Raw genomic sequence first — 12401 nt, forward strand, 5'->3', positions numbered from 1 at the left:
AAGCCCAGACAGCCACCCCACCATGGAAACCCAGACAGCCACCCCACCAGGGAAACCCGGACAGCCACCCCACCAGGGAAACCCGGACAGTCACCCCATGAGGGAAACCTGGACAGCCACCCCACCACGGAAGCCCAGACAGCCACCCACCAGGGAAACCCAGACAGTCACCCCCACCTCAGAAGCTCAGCTGGTCACCCTCACCAGGGAAACTCAGCTGGCCGCCCCGACGGCAGCCCCTCCAGCTGCTGGTGGGAAGCACACCCCGGGCTGTTTCTCTTCTAAGGAGCCCCACACGTCTCACCTACTCCTGTTTCACCCAAGTGAGGGACGGGAGCACCAGTAATGCTGTCATCTCAGATGCACCAGCACACAGGGAGAGCTGGGCGCCCAGGAACCCACAGAGGCTCACTTCTCAGGAATGTACTATGTACCGGTGGGGTTTCCCCATTTTTCTTTATCCCGTCTTATGAGAAATGCTCTGCTTATCAGTAACTGAGTTTCAGGGTTGTTTTTTCCAAAAAGATACTAATCATACGGAGTAGGAGGAAATCACCAAATTATCAGAGAGGCCCCATCACATTCATAGGGTAAGACGACGCAGGAGGGGAAGTGAGGCCACGCGCTCCAGCGAGGCAGCGAGCCAGCTCCGGATGGAGGGCCTTGGAGAGCGCTCAGAGGGGCTCTTGCCCACCTTTAAAGGGTGTCCCTCCCAGCTGACTAAATCCTATAGACGAGCTCTGTACTGGGTTAAATGCTGGATGCCGACAGCCAGCTCAGTGACACGCAGCTGCTCCTGGGTGGGCATCCTACCTGGGAGCACACCAAAGGGAGCCAGGAACAAGCAGGTCGGTGCGGCCTCTCCTTGTCACGCACCCTAGTGACGGGTGCTACACAGAGCCAGGCCCTCCAGGTGAGTAAGTGACACTCACAGGCACATGGACTCAAGGGGAATGACAAGGGCGTGCGTCACACCCAGGGAGGACTAGGTGCCCAAGGCCCAGCTGCGCAGAGTTGACAAGGTTAGGAGGAATGGATGGGAATTCAGCAGGCAAATGGAAAAGGCAGCAGTCGGCCATCGCAGGTGAAGGGCAGCCTGGACAGAGGCCACAGTGGGGTAGACAGAAATGCACCCCAATAAGAGCATGGCCCTAAAATCGCCATTTCCTAAAATAGGTCATTTCCCAGATCTTTCCATGTGGAGCATGGCTCCTTGTCTGGGCACTGGTTTAGTGTGTGGACAGGGCAGCATGGCCTCACTGGAGAGCTGCCCGTCCTCTGTGGACACTGTCATTGATGGTCTCAGTGAGGGCAAACCCCCATAAAAAGGAAGATCTATCTTTCATCCAAGTTACAGGAAGGAACAATGCAGGTGTGTGATCAGGTCAGGTAATGCGGCTGGCGGAGCCGAGACTCTGAGCGAGGCGCCCGTCACGCTGCAGCAAGACTGCCAGTGGTACGTGCTCACCAAAACCCGCTGTCCCATCCACCCAGCACAGGCGCTGTCCAGTCCGCCAAGGACAGGCGCTGTCCCGTCCGCCCAGCACAGGCAGTGTCCCGTCCACCCAGGACAGGCGCTGTCCCGTCCGCCCAGCACAGGCAGTGTCCCGTCCACCCAGGACAGGCAGTGTCCCATCCACTCAGGACAGGCGCTGTCCCATCCACCCAGCACAGGCACACCACAGGCGCACAACGCCCCAAGGTCACTCTTACCACCCATGAGCACCAATATAGGCGCCTTTGATTAATTTGAAGACGCTGAACTGTTTTGGTGAAGACACAGATATTTTTCTGGGTCGGACTGTTTTTTATTACTAGTCATTTTAGTAAGAATAACGTCCTCGGGGCATCCAAGCAAATAGAACAATTACTACATAGTGCATGGAAATGAGAGCATCAATAACACCTTCTGCTGAAGGAAAAGACAGGAATGTATTTAAGATACGTAAGGACAGAAAATGTGGCCAACGATTGTATTTCCAGCCAAACTGACTTTGAAGTAGAAGGCAGCACGCTGTCAGCCACAGGCACGAATTTAGGGAACACCGTTTCCAAGGAAGGGCTCTTCCTTCAGAAAGTGCTGAGGAATGAGCTTCAAAAACAACAGGGAAAGAACCGACCTGGAGACAGTGGGAGGGGGGAGAGAGGATGGGGCTGCAGAAGGCGACGCAGGCGGAGGCTGGGTGCTCTGACGTGTGGACACGTGAGGGCAGGGAGGAGGCACGTGCATAGGAACCTTCTAACCATGGGAACCTTCTAACTGTGGTCAAGCCTTGGGCAGGGCTGCTAGTCAGGGATGCGCTAAAGCAGGTGGATGACCACTGGGTATCCTGTCACGCACAGTGTCCTTAAGGGCCAGGATTTGCCACAGGGGAAAAGGGAGTTACACATGTGAACAGACGAGGTTAATGAAACCACGTGGCCCTGAATTGGCATATCAACATGACCTATGGAGCGGACGCATTCATTACCTCAGTCTGCAAGGAACAATGACAGATGGCAGCCATGAGTATCCGTGGTGCCCATGCTGTGTTCTCAAAATACCATTTTTCATTAAAAGAAAAATGGGGCCTCCAGGAAAAACGGCTTATTCCAAGACGATCCAGGAATATCTTACTGTATCAGACAGCCAGGCACAAAATATCAACTACAACAGGGCTGAGTGTAAGGGACTCGGGAGTAGCTCCCATCAGCAAAAGAGGGGGCAAACTGAGGCTCAATAAGGTGAGGGCAGCAACCGATTAACACAGCACATGCACTACAGCCCACGAGCTCCCAACAATGAAAGAACATGACCTGGTCACCGCCAGAGGAAGATATGGAAGCCAACTCCTTATTTTGAAAACTGGCAAATTAAGGGAAAGGTCGTGCTTTTCTTATACAAACTGTACCCCTGACTAACCAGATCAAAGTCTGCCTGTACAAAAGTATTCCAGCAAATAGGTCGAGCGTGGTGGCTCACACCTGTAACCCCAGTACCTTGGGAGGCCAAGGCAGGGGGATCACCTGAGCTCAGGAGTTTAGAACCAGCCTGGCCAACATGGTGAAACCCCATCTCTACTAAAAATAAAAATATTAGCCAGGTGTGGTGGCGCACACCTATAATCCCAGCTACTCCAGAGGCTAAGGCAGAGGGAATTGCTTGAAACCGGGAGGCAGAGGTTGCAGAGAGCCAAGATCATGCCACTGCACTCTAGCCTGGGCAAGAGAGGGAGATTCCCTTGCAAAAAAAAAAAAAAAAAAAGCGGGGGGGAGGGGTAACAAGATGGCAACGGAGACAGTGGAGCTCCATAAGCTGAATCTTGTTGAACTAAGAAAAGGAACATCTTGCTCGTGGGTTTGGAGACCAAGGGAATAAAGCAAGATCTTTTTGTTTGTTTTTGTTTTTTTGAGACAGAGTCTAACTCTGTCACCAGGCTGGAGTGCAGTGGTGTGATCTCAGCTCACTGTAAGCTCTGCCTCCTGGGTTTAAGCAATTCTTATGCCTCAGCCTCCTGAGTAGCTGGGACTACAGGAACCTGCCATCATGCCCAGATAATTTTTTGTATTTTAGTAGAGACGGGGTTTCACCATGTTGGCCAGGATGGTCTCATCTCCTGACCTCGTGATTGCCCGCCTCAGCCTCCCAAAGTGCTGGGATTACAGGCGTGAGCCACCGCGCCCGGCAGGAAGATGTTGTCCACAGACTCCAGACTTATCTTTCAGGACATGCTGAAGAGGCGGCACATGAAGATGATGTACTGGGAGATGAAAAAGCGGAGGAAGAAACAAAGCCCACAGAGCTCCCTATCAAAGAGGAAGAACCCCCTGAAAAAACTGCTGATGCGGCAGCAGAGACCAAAGTGGTGAAAGTTACATCTGAAACGCCACAGACTGAGAGAATGCAGAAGGCGAACAAGTCAATGGACCTGTGAGCTCGGAGAGTAGAAAAGCTGCTCGGGCAGCCAGGTTTGGCGTTTCTTCAGTTCCAACAGAAGGTCTGTCATCTGATAACACACCCATGGTTAACCTGGATAAGCTGAAGGAAGAGCTCAAAAGATTTAGCATGAATGTCTCTTCAGTCTCCAGAAGGTCTGAAGATGATGAGACACTGAAAATGAGGAGCGACTGGGGATTATCATAAGTTCGGCTGGAACTGAACAAGAGGACATGGAGGTGAAGAGGAAAAGAGCAGAGAGCTTCGGGATCGTCTGATGAAAAGTTCTTGATGCTTCCTGTTCTCCAGTGTGTCCATTTCTGATTCTTCTTGGTCACATATGTGCCTACGTCCTGCCTCGTCGTGATGGGGCATGTACCCCAGGTGCACCCGTGAACTGCGGCAGCCGTGTGGCTTATTGCTGTTTCGGCTTTAAGGTGGTTGTGTTTGTTTTTGATTATGTTGCTTGTCAATAAAAAAAAAAAATAGAAAAAAAAGGTATTCCACAAACAATGCAGAAATGACGGAATGGGAGTCGCCCATCATGCAACCTTTTTCTGCAGTGAAGGATGGAGGCCCAAAGCGGCCAGGGCTGCTGACAGAGAGAGGCAGAGCCCTGGCATGTCTCCCGGTGAGGAATATGCCACCTACATAGTAGCCTTCTCCAGAAATTTAGAACTGGATTAAGCCTCTAGATTCAACTACCAATTTGCAGAAAAACCACACAGGACGGAGGGAAATGTTACTGACACTACAGAACTCAGAGCCAGCGAAATCCCACTAGGGGAACTGTGAGACGCAGGGTGTTTCTTCCTCAAATGAGCAGCAAGGGGGAAAAGCCAGGGGAGGAACATATAGACTAAAAACAAGAAGACACAAATATAAAACAGCTAAGGCTAAGTGTCATGCTAAGGCACACGCGCCTGGGCAATGAACCCACTCAGAAAGGTGAGGAGGTGGCCGCTGTCAGAGTTAGGGCAATGGTCGCCCCCAAGGTGGGGCAGGGAGGCTGGCAGCCAGGGCCGAGGGACCCCGAGGAACCAAGTGCCCTCAGTCCCTTGCCATTGTTGTCTCCTTCCCCTAGGGGGTGACCACAGGGTCTCCACTGAACAAAATTCACGGAACTGGGCGTTTTTGTTTGTTTGGTAGAGACAGCGGGTCTCCCCACATTGCCCAGGCTGGTCTTGAACTCCTGGCCTCAAGTGATCCTCCCACCTTGGCCTCCTAAAGTGCTGGGATTACAGGTACGAGCCACCATGCCCAGCCAAGCTGAACATTTTTAAACACTGTTTTCTATTGTTGTATTATTATAACAATGTAAAATTAAAAAGAAAACAACATTGCTTGGAAATTACACTAAGGCATCAAAATTTTTTTTCACCGTATGTAAAAAATGGTGGTTTTATTATCTTTGTTTTGCATAATTCTATTTCCTAATGTTATACCATTATAAATTACATATGCTGCTTTTGCATAAGAAGGTACTTTTTATTTTAAAAAGCCCTGCTGTGAGGATGTGGAAGGACGGGGACTCATTCATCACTAGTGGGGATGCAAAATGGGGCAGCACTCTGGAAGCAGTGGGCAGTTTCTTACACAAAGAAACCTCTTCCCAGAGGACCCAGCCACTGTGCTCCTTGGCATTTGCCCAAATGAGCTGAAGACCTGCACATAGATGTTTACAGCAACTTGACTGGTAATTGCCAAAACGAAGATGGCCTTCAGGAGGGGAGTGGATACGTTTCTGTCAATTCAGACACGGGGATGTGGCTCAGGGCTAAAGACAAACGAGCTCTCAGCCATGAAAAGACACGGAGGAAAATGAATGTGTATTCCTAAGTGAGAGGCCATTCTGAAGAGGCTGCACAGGGTATGGCTCCAACCATATGACATTATAGAAAAAGCAAAACTAGGGACCGTAGAAAGATGAGTGGTTTGCAGGGCTGGGATAGAGGGAGGAGTGAGCGGACAGACCACAGAGGATTTTTAGGGCAGTGCAGGGGTCCTGCATGATGCTGTAATGGTGGAAACACATCACTAAACATTCACCACACCCAGAGCCCCAGTGCCGAGAGTGAACCCTGACGTCAGCTCCGGTCTTTGGGCGAAGCTGATGTGTCAATGGCGGGGATCCTCTCAGTGTGGGAGGCAGTGTGGGGGCAGCAGGTAGACAGTATACTCTCAAATTTGCTGTGAAGCTAAATGACTCTAAAAAATAAATCTATTAAAATAAATAATTAAAAAAAAAAAAAAACTTCCTGATGCCAGAATGTACAACTCTCAGAAACTCCTCCTCCACATGTGCAAGCACAGCCCACGACCTGCTGGTAGCCACGCCTCACACGTGGATAACGTGGGCTTCTGTGTTCCGGGCTGTGCGGGGAGCGGGGCGGGACACCACGGAGGATGAAGGAACGAACTTGAGGGGTCAGTGCTATGAATGACTAGGATTCATCCGACTGTTTACAGGTCAGAAAGACAGTGCCTAGAACCAGAAATACCTAGAATAATCATCTGTGGGTTTGTGCCTATTAATCTTGTTTGGTTCCCTTAAGCAGAATCTTTTTAAAATTATTTTTAACTTAGTTCCATAAACTGCACTTACTATTTCTTCTCCATAAAAATGGTTTTGACCTAACAACTCCCTGGAACAGAATGGAGCACGGAAGAGATCCAAATAGAGGGGAAGTTTAACAGATGGTAAGACACATGTGGGAATTAAATGTACAGTAACAGCAAAACACAGAAGAAAGTTAAAATATGATGCACGTGCATGAGGTTTTCACGTGCACTGAAAAATCCTGAGAAGGAAACAGGAGACCAGTGACCGGCACTGTCTCCAGGGAGCGGAGCCAGGCACGATGGCGGTGGGCGATGCCCCACTTGCCGTTTGAACCTTATGCCTCACAAGCTGGAGCCATCCAGAGAATGAATTAAATTTAAAACGCAGCTGTGATCTGGGTGCGGCCAGTGTCCGAGCAAGAGGAGGGGTCTGCGCTCCAGATCTCATCTCCCCAGAGCTGAGACCTGAGGCAGGGGCAGGGACCCACAGGGCTGGGCCCAGCCAACTCACCCGGCTCTCCAACTGGACCAGGGGCCACGCTGACCAGCTTGCCATACTTGTCTCCTCTTGACTTCAGATCGAAGTAGACGTTGCCTGGTTATAAAGGCAATTAAGAATTCATCACTTCTCAGTCTGAACATCAGCATATACACAAGCTTACCATCTAACAAGCGATTAGAATTTAGACATAGAACACAGCATTTGGCCCTCATATGCATATGTAGTAATTATGTTTGTAGACAGGGTCTTGCTGCGTTGCCCAGGCTGGAGTGCAGTGGTACAATCACAGCTCACTATAGCCTTGAACTCCTGGGCTCAGACAGTCTTCCCACCTCAATCTTCCCAATAGGTGGGATTACAGGCATGACAGACACCATGCCTGGCTTAATATATTTTTTTTAACCAAAATTAAAAACAATACTATACGATAAATGCATGATTTGGACACATCATGAGTACACAGATATGAAAGTGAAAACACAAATGTAAGTTCTTTGTAAATTGTTGAGAAAATAATTAGAAAAAAGAAAAGTATTATCACTGACCTTCATTTAGACCTTGGGCTTTGTGTTACACGCCAGCTAGGAAAGACACTCTTTCCCTACTTTATGTTACACGCCAGCTAGCAAAGACATTCTTTCTTTACCCAGTCATCTTCTAAAGCTACCTTTTTCATTAGAAATATCATCTGGAACGGCACAGTGGCTCACGCCTGCAATCCCAGCAGTTTGGGAGTCTGAGGCAGGAGGACTGTTTGAGCTGAGGAGTTCTAGACTAGCCTGGGCAACACAGTGAGACCCCATCTCTACCAAAAACCCCAAAGAACATCATCCGCATACTGAAGTGTCTGTGAGGCTCAGTGCCAAGGTCCACTGTGCAGACGGAGGTCACAGGGTTGTCCTTGCCACTTCCATCACAAAGCCTAAGGAAGCAGAGGGGGGAGGAGGTGCTCAGAGTGAGAGCTCCGTCCGCTACCTACCAACCCATGCTCCGAGGCTGCCAGGCCGCAGCCGCCGTGTCTTCCAGGCTGTGTGTCTCCCCAGGAAGGGGGCAATGCTAACCCGGGCTGTGACTATGGCCGTTCTCAGCACCACAGATCCGCAGCCACCATGCAGCACCCTCCAACCACACAGCAGCAAGTGGCTGCCCTCAGGGCGCAGGTGTGGGTGCAACTTTTAGCCTTTACAAAGTTTGAGTCCTCACATTCTTTGTGACTAATGCAGTTACTAATCTGCATCAGCACTGTCCTTACTGCAGATGCTGGTCTTGGTAAGACCAAGGAAACTTTGCAACTGGCAAACACAAGCTGCAGCCAGGACCTGCCACACGTCCTCAGCGCACAGGGACAGTACAGGCCCCCTCAGCACAGTGATCACTGGTGGGAGGAAAGGGCAGGGTGGCTTGGGCAAACAAAGCCGGGTGACGTTTCCATAGAAAACACTGCCCTGTCCCTGCAGCATCTTCCCTGGCCCCCAGCTGGCACTCCATGCTGGGGATGAACCAGAGGACAGTAGGGGGACACCCAGGCCCTGGGAGCTTCTTTCTATGAAGTCAGAATGCAAACGGTCCTTTAAAAGCCCTTCGCTGGAGAGAAACCACTCCCTTAAATAGGGGAAACATTCCCCCTTACTTTGGTTTATGTTATCAATTTGCTGAGCAAATTGTTCTTCACCAAGAGTTCAAAGATCAAATCACAGCTGAGTCCTTGTGGAATTGTCACAAAGTCCAAATTACAGGGGTTTGAGTGAATGTAAGTGTATTCTGAATTAATACATTGATACTATCATCAAATGTTTGTAATAAAACACAATAATAACACAGCGAACAGCATGCATTCCTAAAGCCTGTGAAGATGAGAATCCCTGAAGACTCACCAGCATTCATCAGTGTATTCCTAAAACGGAAGCACAGGCCTACACGTCTTATTTCAAGTAACACGACAGCAAAAAAGTAACTCCTATGTTTTCTGGTGCAAACTCTCATTCAACCACCTAAGTCCTTTAAAAATGTTTTCTTGGAAACAAAATCTAAACCTACTGGATTAGAACAAGGAAAAAGCCACTTCCATAAGCAGAGCCTACCCAGTGGGTCCTTGGGGCCTCACCTACTCGGCTTACGCTCCTGGCAGCACCCAGGAAGGACAGGCCTGTCCAGGACAATGCTTTACGCTTTCTCACTCACTGCAACAAACATTCAACACCTGCATATCTTCAGCGTGGGCCGGACACCCTGAGGGGTCATTCAGTAAAGCAAGAGGCTTTTATGGTCTGAGAATTTATGATGCAGACGGGGAGGAAATATGGACACATTAAACAGCAAAGTACAGCAGTGCAGGGCTGGCTGCCAAATGGTGCAGCAGAGACAGCAAGGCTGAGAAAGAAAGTTCACGTTCAACTGTGCCTGGTGAAGGAGAACTTCATGGAGAGATGAGGCCAGGGTCGGGGTTTGCGGCCAGGATGGGTAGGATTTAGTTTGGATTTATGGTAGAATTCAAGGCTTGATCATGGAAGCAGCAAAACAGCAGGACACCAACCTTGCCTGGGGGCCACCAGACAAAGATTAGCATCCGCAAACCAACCCAACAAACCACCAGCAGTGAGCAACATGCAAATCTAAACAGACTGCTCCACAGGAAGACTGACCTGTCGGGGTCTTCAAAGAGTACATGTGCTTACCCAGAAAAAATGAAAGAGATAAAAGGGTCTCCGAGGAGGGGAAAAAGTAAGGAGGCTAAACCAACAAACGCACACACGGCGCATGCCCTTGGTGAGATTACAGTGTGGGGAGGTGGGTGTCAGTCACAAAAGAAACCTGGGGACAAGTGAGTACATTTACCACGGAGGACACGTGATGCTAGCTGGAAATTATTCATTGTCTTAGGTCTGACCATGACATTAGGACTCCTTTTATGCGGAGATGCATGTTGAAGAGTCAGGGCTGAAGCGTCAGAACATCTGCAACTCACTCTTTTTTTTGTTTGTTTTTGAGATACGGTCTTGCGCTGTCTCCCAAGGCTGGAGCGCAGTGGGACAATCATGGTTCAATGCAGTCTCAACTTCCTGGGCTCCATCGATCCTCTCACCTTATTTTGAGTAGCTGGGACTACAGCAGCATGCCACCATGCCTGGCTAATTTCTGTATTTTATTTTTGTTGAAAAGAAGTATCTCCATGTTGCCCAGGCTGGTCCTGAACTCCTGGACTCAAGGGAGCCATCTGCCTCAGTGCTGGGATCACAGGTATTGGCCACTATAACCAGCCTTGCAACTTACTTTTTTATTTTTATTTTTTGAGACAGAGTGTTGCAATGTCACCCAGGCCGGAGTACAGTGGTGCGATCTCAGCTTGCTGCAACCTACGCCTCCTGGGTTCAGGCAATTCTCATGTCTCAGCCTATGGAGTAGCTGGGACCACAGGCATGTGCCACCAGACCCAGTTAATTTTGTTTTCTTAGTAGAAACAGGGTTTTACCATGTTGCCCAGGCTGGTCTTGAACTCTTGGCCTCAAGTGATCCACCTGTCTCTGCCTCCCAAAGTACTGGGATTACAGGTGTCAGCCACCACTCCTGGCCCTGCAACTCACTCTTAACGGCCTGTGAAGAAATGATAGCCAAATAGAGGGGGATGACCTGGGCTGACTTTTAATAAGAAGGGAGCAGGTCTCTGGAGGTACTGTGTCTGTCCCCAATGTTTTGTTAGGAAAATACCTAAACAAAGATGAAATAACACCACAATGAATACCTGTACACCTACCATCTAGATTCCACAACTGTTACCAAGTCTAGCTGTCCAGATGTACGCCTCTCTGGAAAGGTGACTGGAAAAGAATTTTATAAACAACTAATTCAACCATTTTGCAAAGAGACACAATATCGTAGAAAACCTCACGACAGCTTTGCTGTTGGAATCCTATCAAGACAGACAGGAAATGTTCAGTATGTTCCTGCAACTCATAAACACATCCATTTTCTCCAAATCCCAGTAATGTTTTAGTTTTAGGAACACAAATCAGCCAGGCGCAATGGCTCATGCCTGTAATCCCAGCACTCTGGGAGGCGGAGGCAGGCAGATCATGAGGTCAGGAGTTTGAGACCAGCCTGGCCAACATGGTGAAACCTTCTCTCTACTAAAAATACAAAAAAATTTAGCTGGGCGTGGTGGTGCATACCAGTAATCCCAGCTACTTGGGAGGCTGAGGCAGGAGAATCACTTGAACCCAGGGAGGCGGAGGTTGCAGTGAGTCAACATCACACCACCACACTTCAGACTGGGTGACAGAGCAAGACTCCATTGCCAAAAAGAAAAGGACATAAACCCTACCTTTTGCTGTTGAATAAGCGTGCCCACCAGCAATGATTCCTTCGATGAAAGAAACGATCTGAGGAATATTTTCAGTTACCCTCAGGTACACGGTGGGCGGGAGAACCTGCATGAAAAGTGGAGACGTGACCATATTTCCCTTGTGTAGAAGCAGAGGCTGGCCACACCCGCTGTCACTGTTCATGCCTGCCGCCCGCATGGCATCAACGACCTGCCCCACACTTTACCTTCAGGGCTGCCATGTCTTGCTTGAAGTCTTCCTCATAAAGACTGGCGAGGGAAGCGGGGGAAATATTCATCTGCAGAAGGATTAGATGTGCACGTTCATGAGTCTGGGGCATTCGCAACAGAACCACCCAGACACAAGAAAGCCCACGTTCACAACACAACAGCAAACGTACTCCGGCCACCTCCAGTGAATGGGGTGGCCACGTGGCCCCACTGTGCCTCGGCTTTGGGTTAGACCTCGCCACTCACCAAAGCGGACACTCCTTTTAGGTAATGAACCTATTCTAGTAGCTTAACTAGAGAAAAAGGCTTACTGACCTTGTCTTCTGGTTAGAAAAGAAATAAACAAGTCACAATTTCCACTATATAGTAAAAAACAAACCACAGCTGGGTACAGTGGCTCACACCTGTAATCCCAACACTTTGGGAGGCTAAGACAGGAGGATCGTTTGAGCCCATGAGGTTGAAGCCGCAAAGAGCCATGATCATGCCACTGCAATCCCATCCTTGGTGACAGAGTGAGGCCCTGTCTCCAAAACAAAAATAAAATAAAATAGAAAACAAGCAAAACATACTAAGGATCCTTCAGTTTTCTAACACAAGGGCAAAATCATCCTAGTCTAGTGTATATAAGAAAATGGGTTCCTATCTTATCCCTTTGTTCTCAGGAGAAAGGAAAATAGTCAAAAATACAGTAAAGAGGAGGCTGGGTGTTGTGGCTCATGCCTATAATACCAGCACTTTGGGAGACTAAGGCAGGCAGATGATGTGAGGCTAGGGGTTTGAGACCAGCCTAGCCAACCTGGTGAAACCCCATCTCTACTAAAAACAGAAAAATTAGCCAGGTGCAGTGGCTCATACCTGTAATCCCAGCA

At 49.2% G+C, this 12401-nt stretch overlaps 1 protein-coding gene and 1 pseudogene across 1 annotated transcript in view; one reads left to right on the top strand and one right to left on the bottom strand.

Moving 5' to 3' along the window:
• CARS2 (cysteinyl-tRNA synthetase 2, mitochondrial) overlaps positions 1–12401 on the bottom strand; it is a 53088-nt gene that overhangs the window by 29692 nt on the left and 10995 nt on the right. Inside the window, exons 4-6 of the mRNA XM_032246206.1 lie at positions 11526–11597; positions 11299–11404; positions 6990–7073 (exon numbers count right to left, since the gene is read on the bottom strand). Coding sequence (XP_032102097.1) covers positions 6990–7073; positions 11299–11404; positions 11526–11597 — 262 coding nt within the window. The remainder of the gene's footprint in view (positions 1–6989; positions 7074–11298; positions 11405–11525; positions 11598–12401) is intronic.
• LOC116528819 lies at positions 3266–4393 on the top strand (annotated as a pseudogene).

This window comes from Sapajus apella, unplaced genomic scaffold, assembly GCF_009761245.1.
Source record: "Sapajus apella isolate SASKATOON/1434 unplaced genomic scaffold, GSC_monkey_1.0 scaffold60, whole genome shotgun sequence".
NCBI lineage: Eukaryota > Metazoa > Chordata > Mammalia > Primates > Cebidae > Sapajus > Sapajus apella.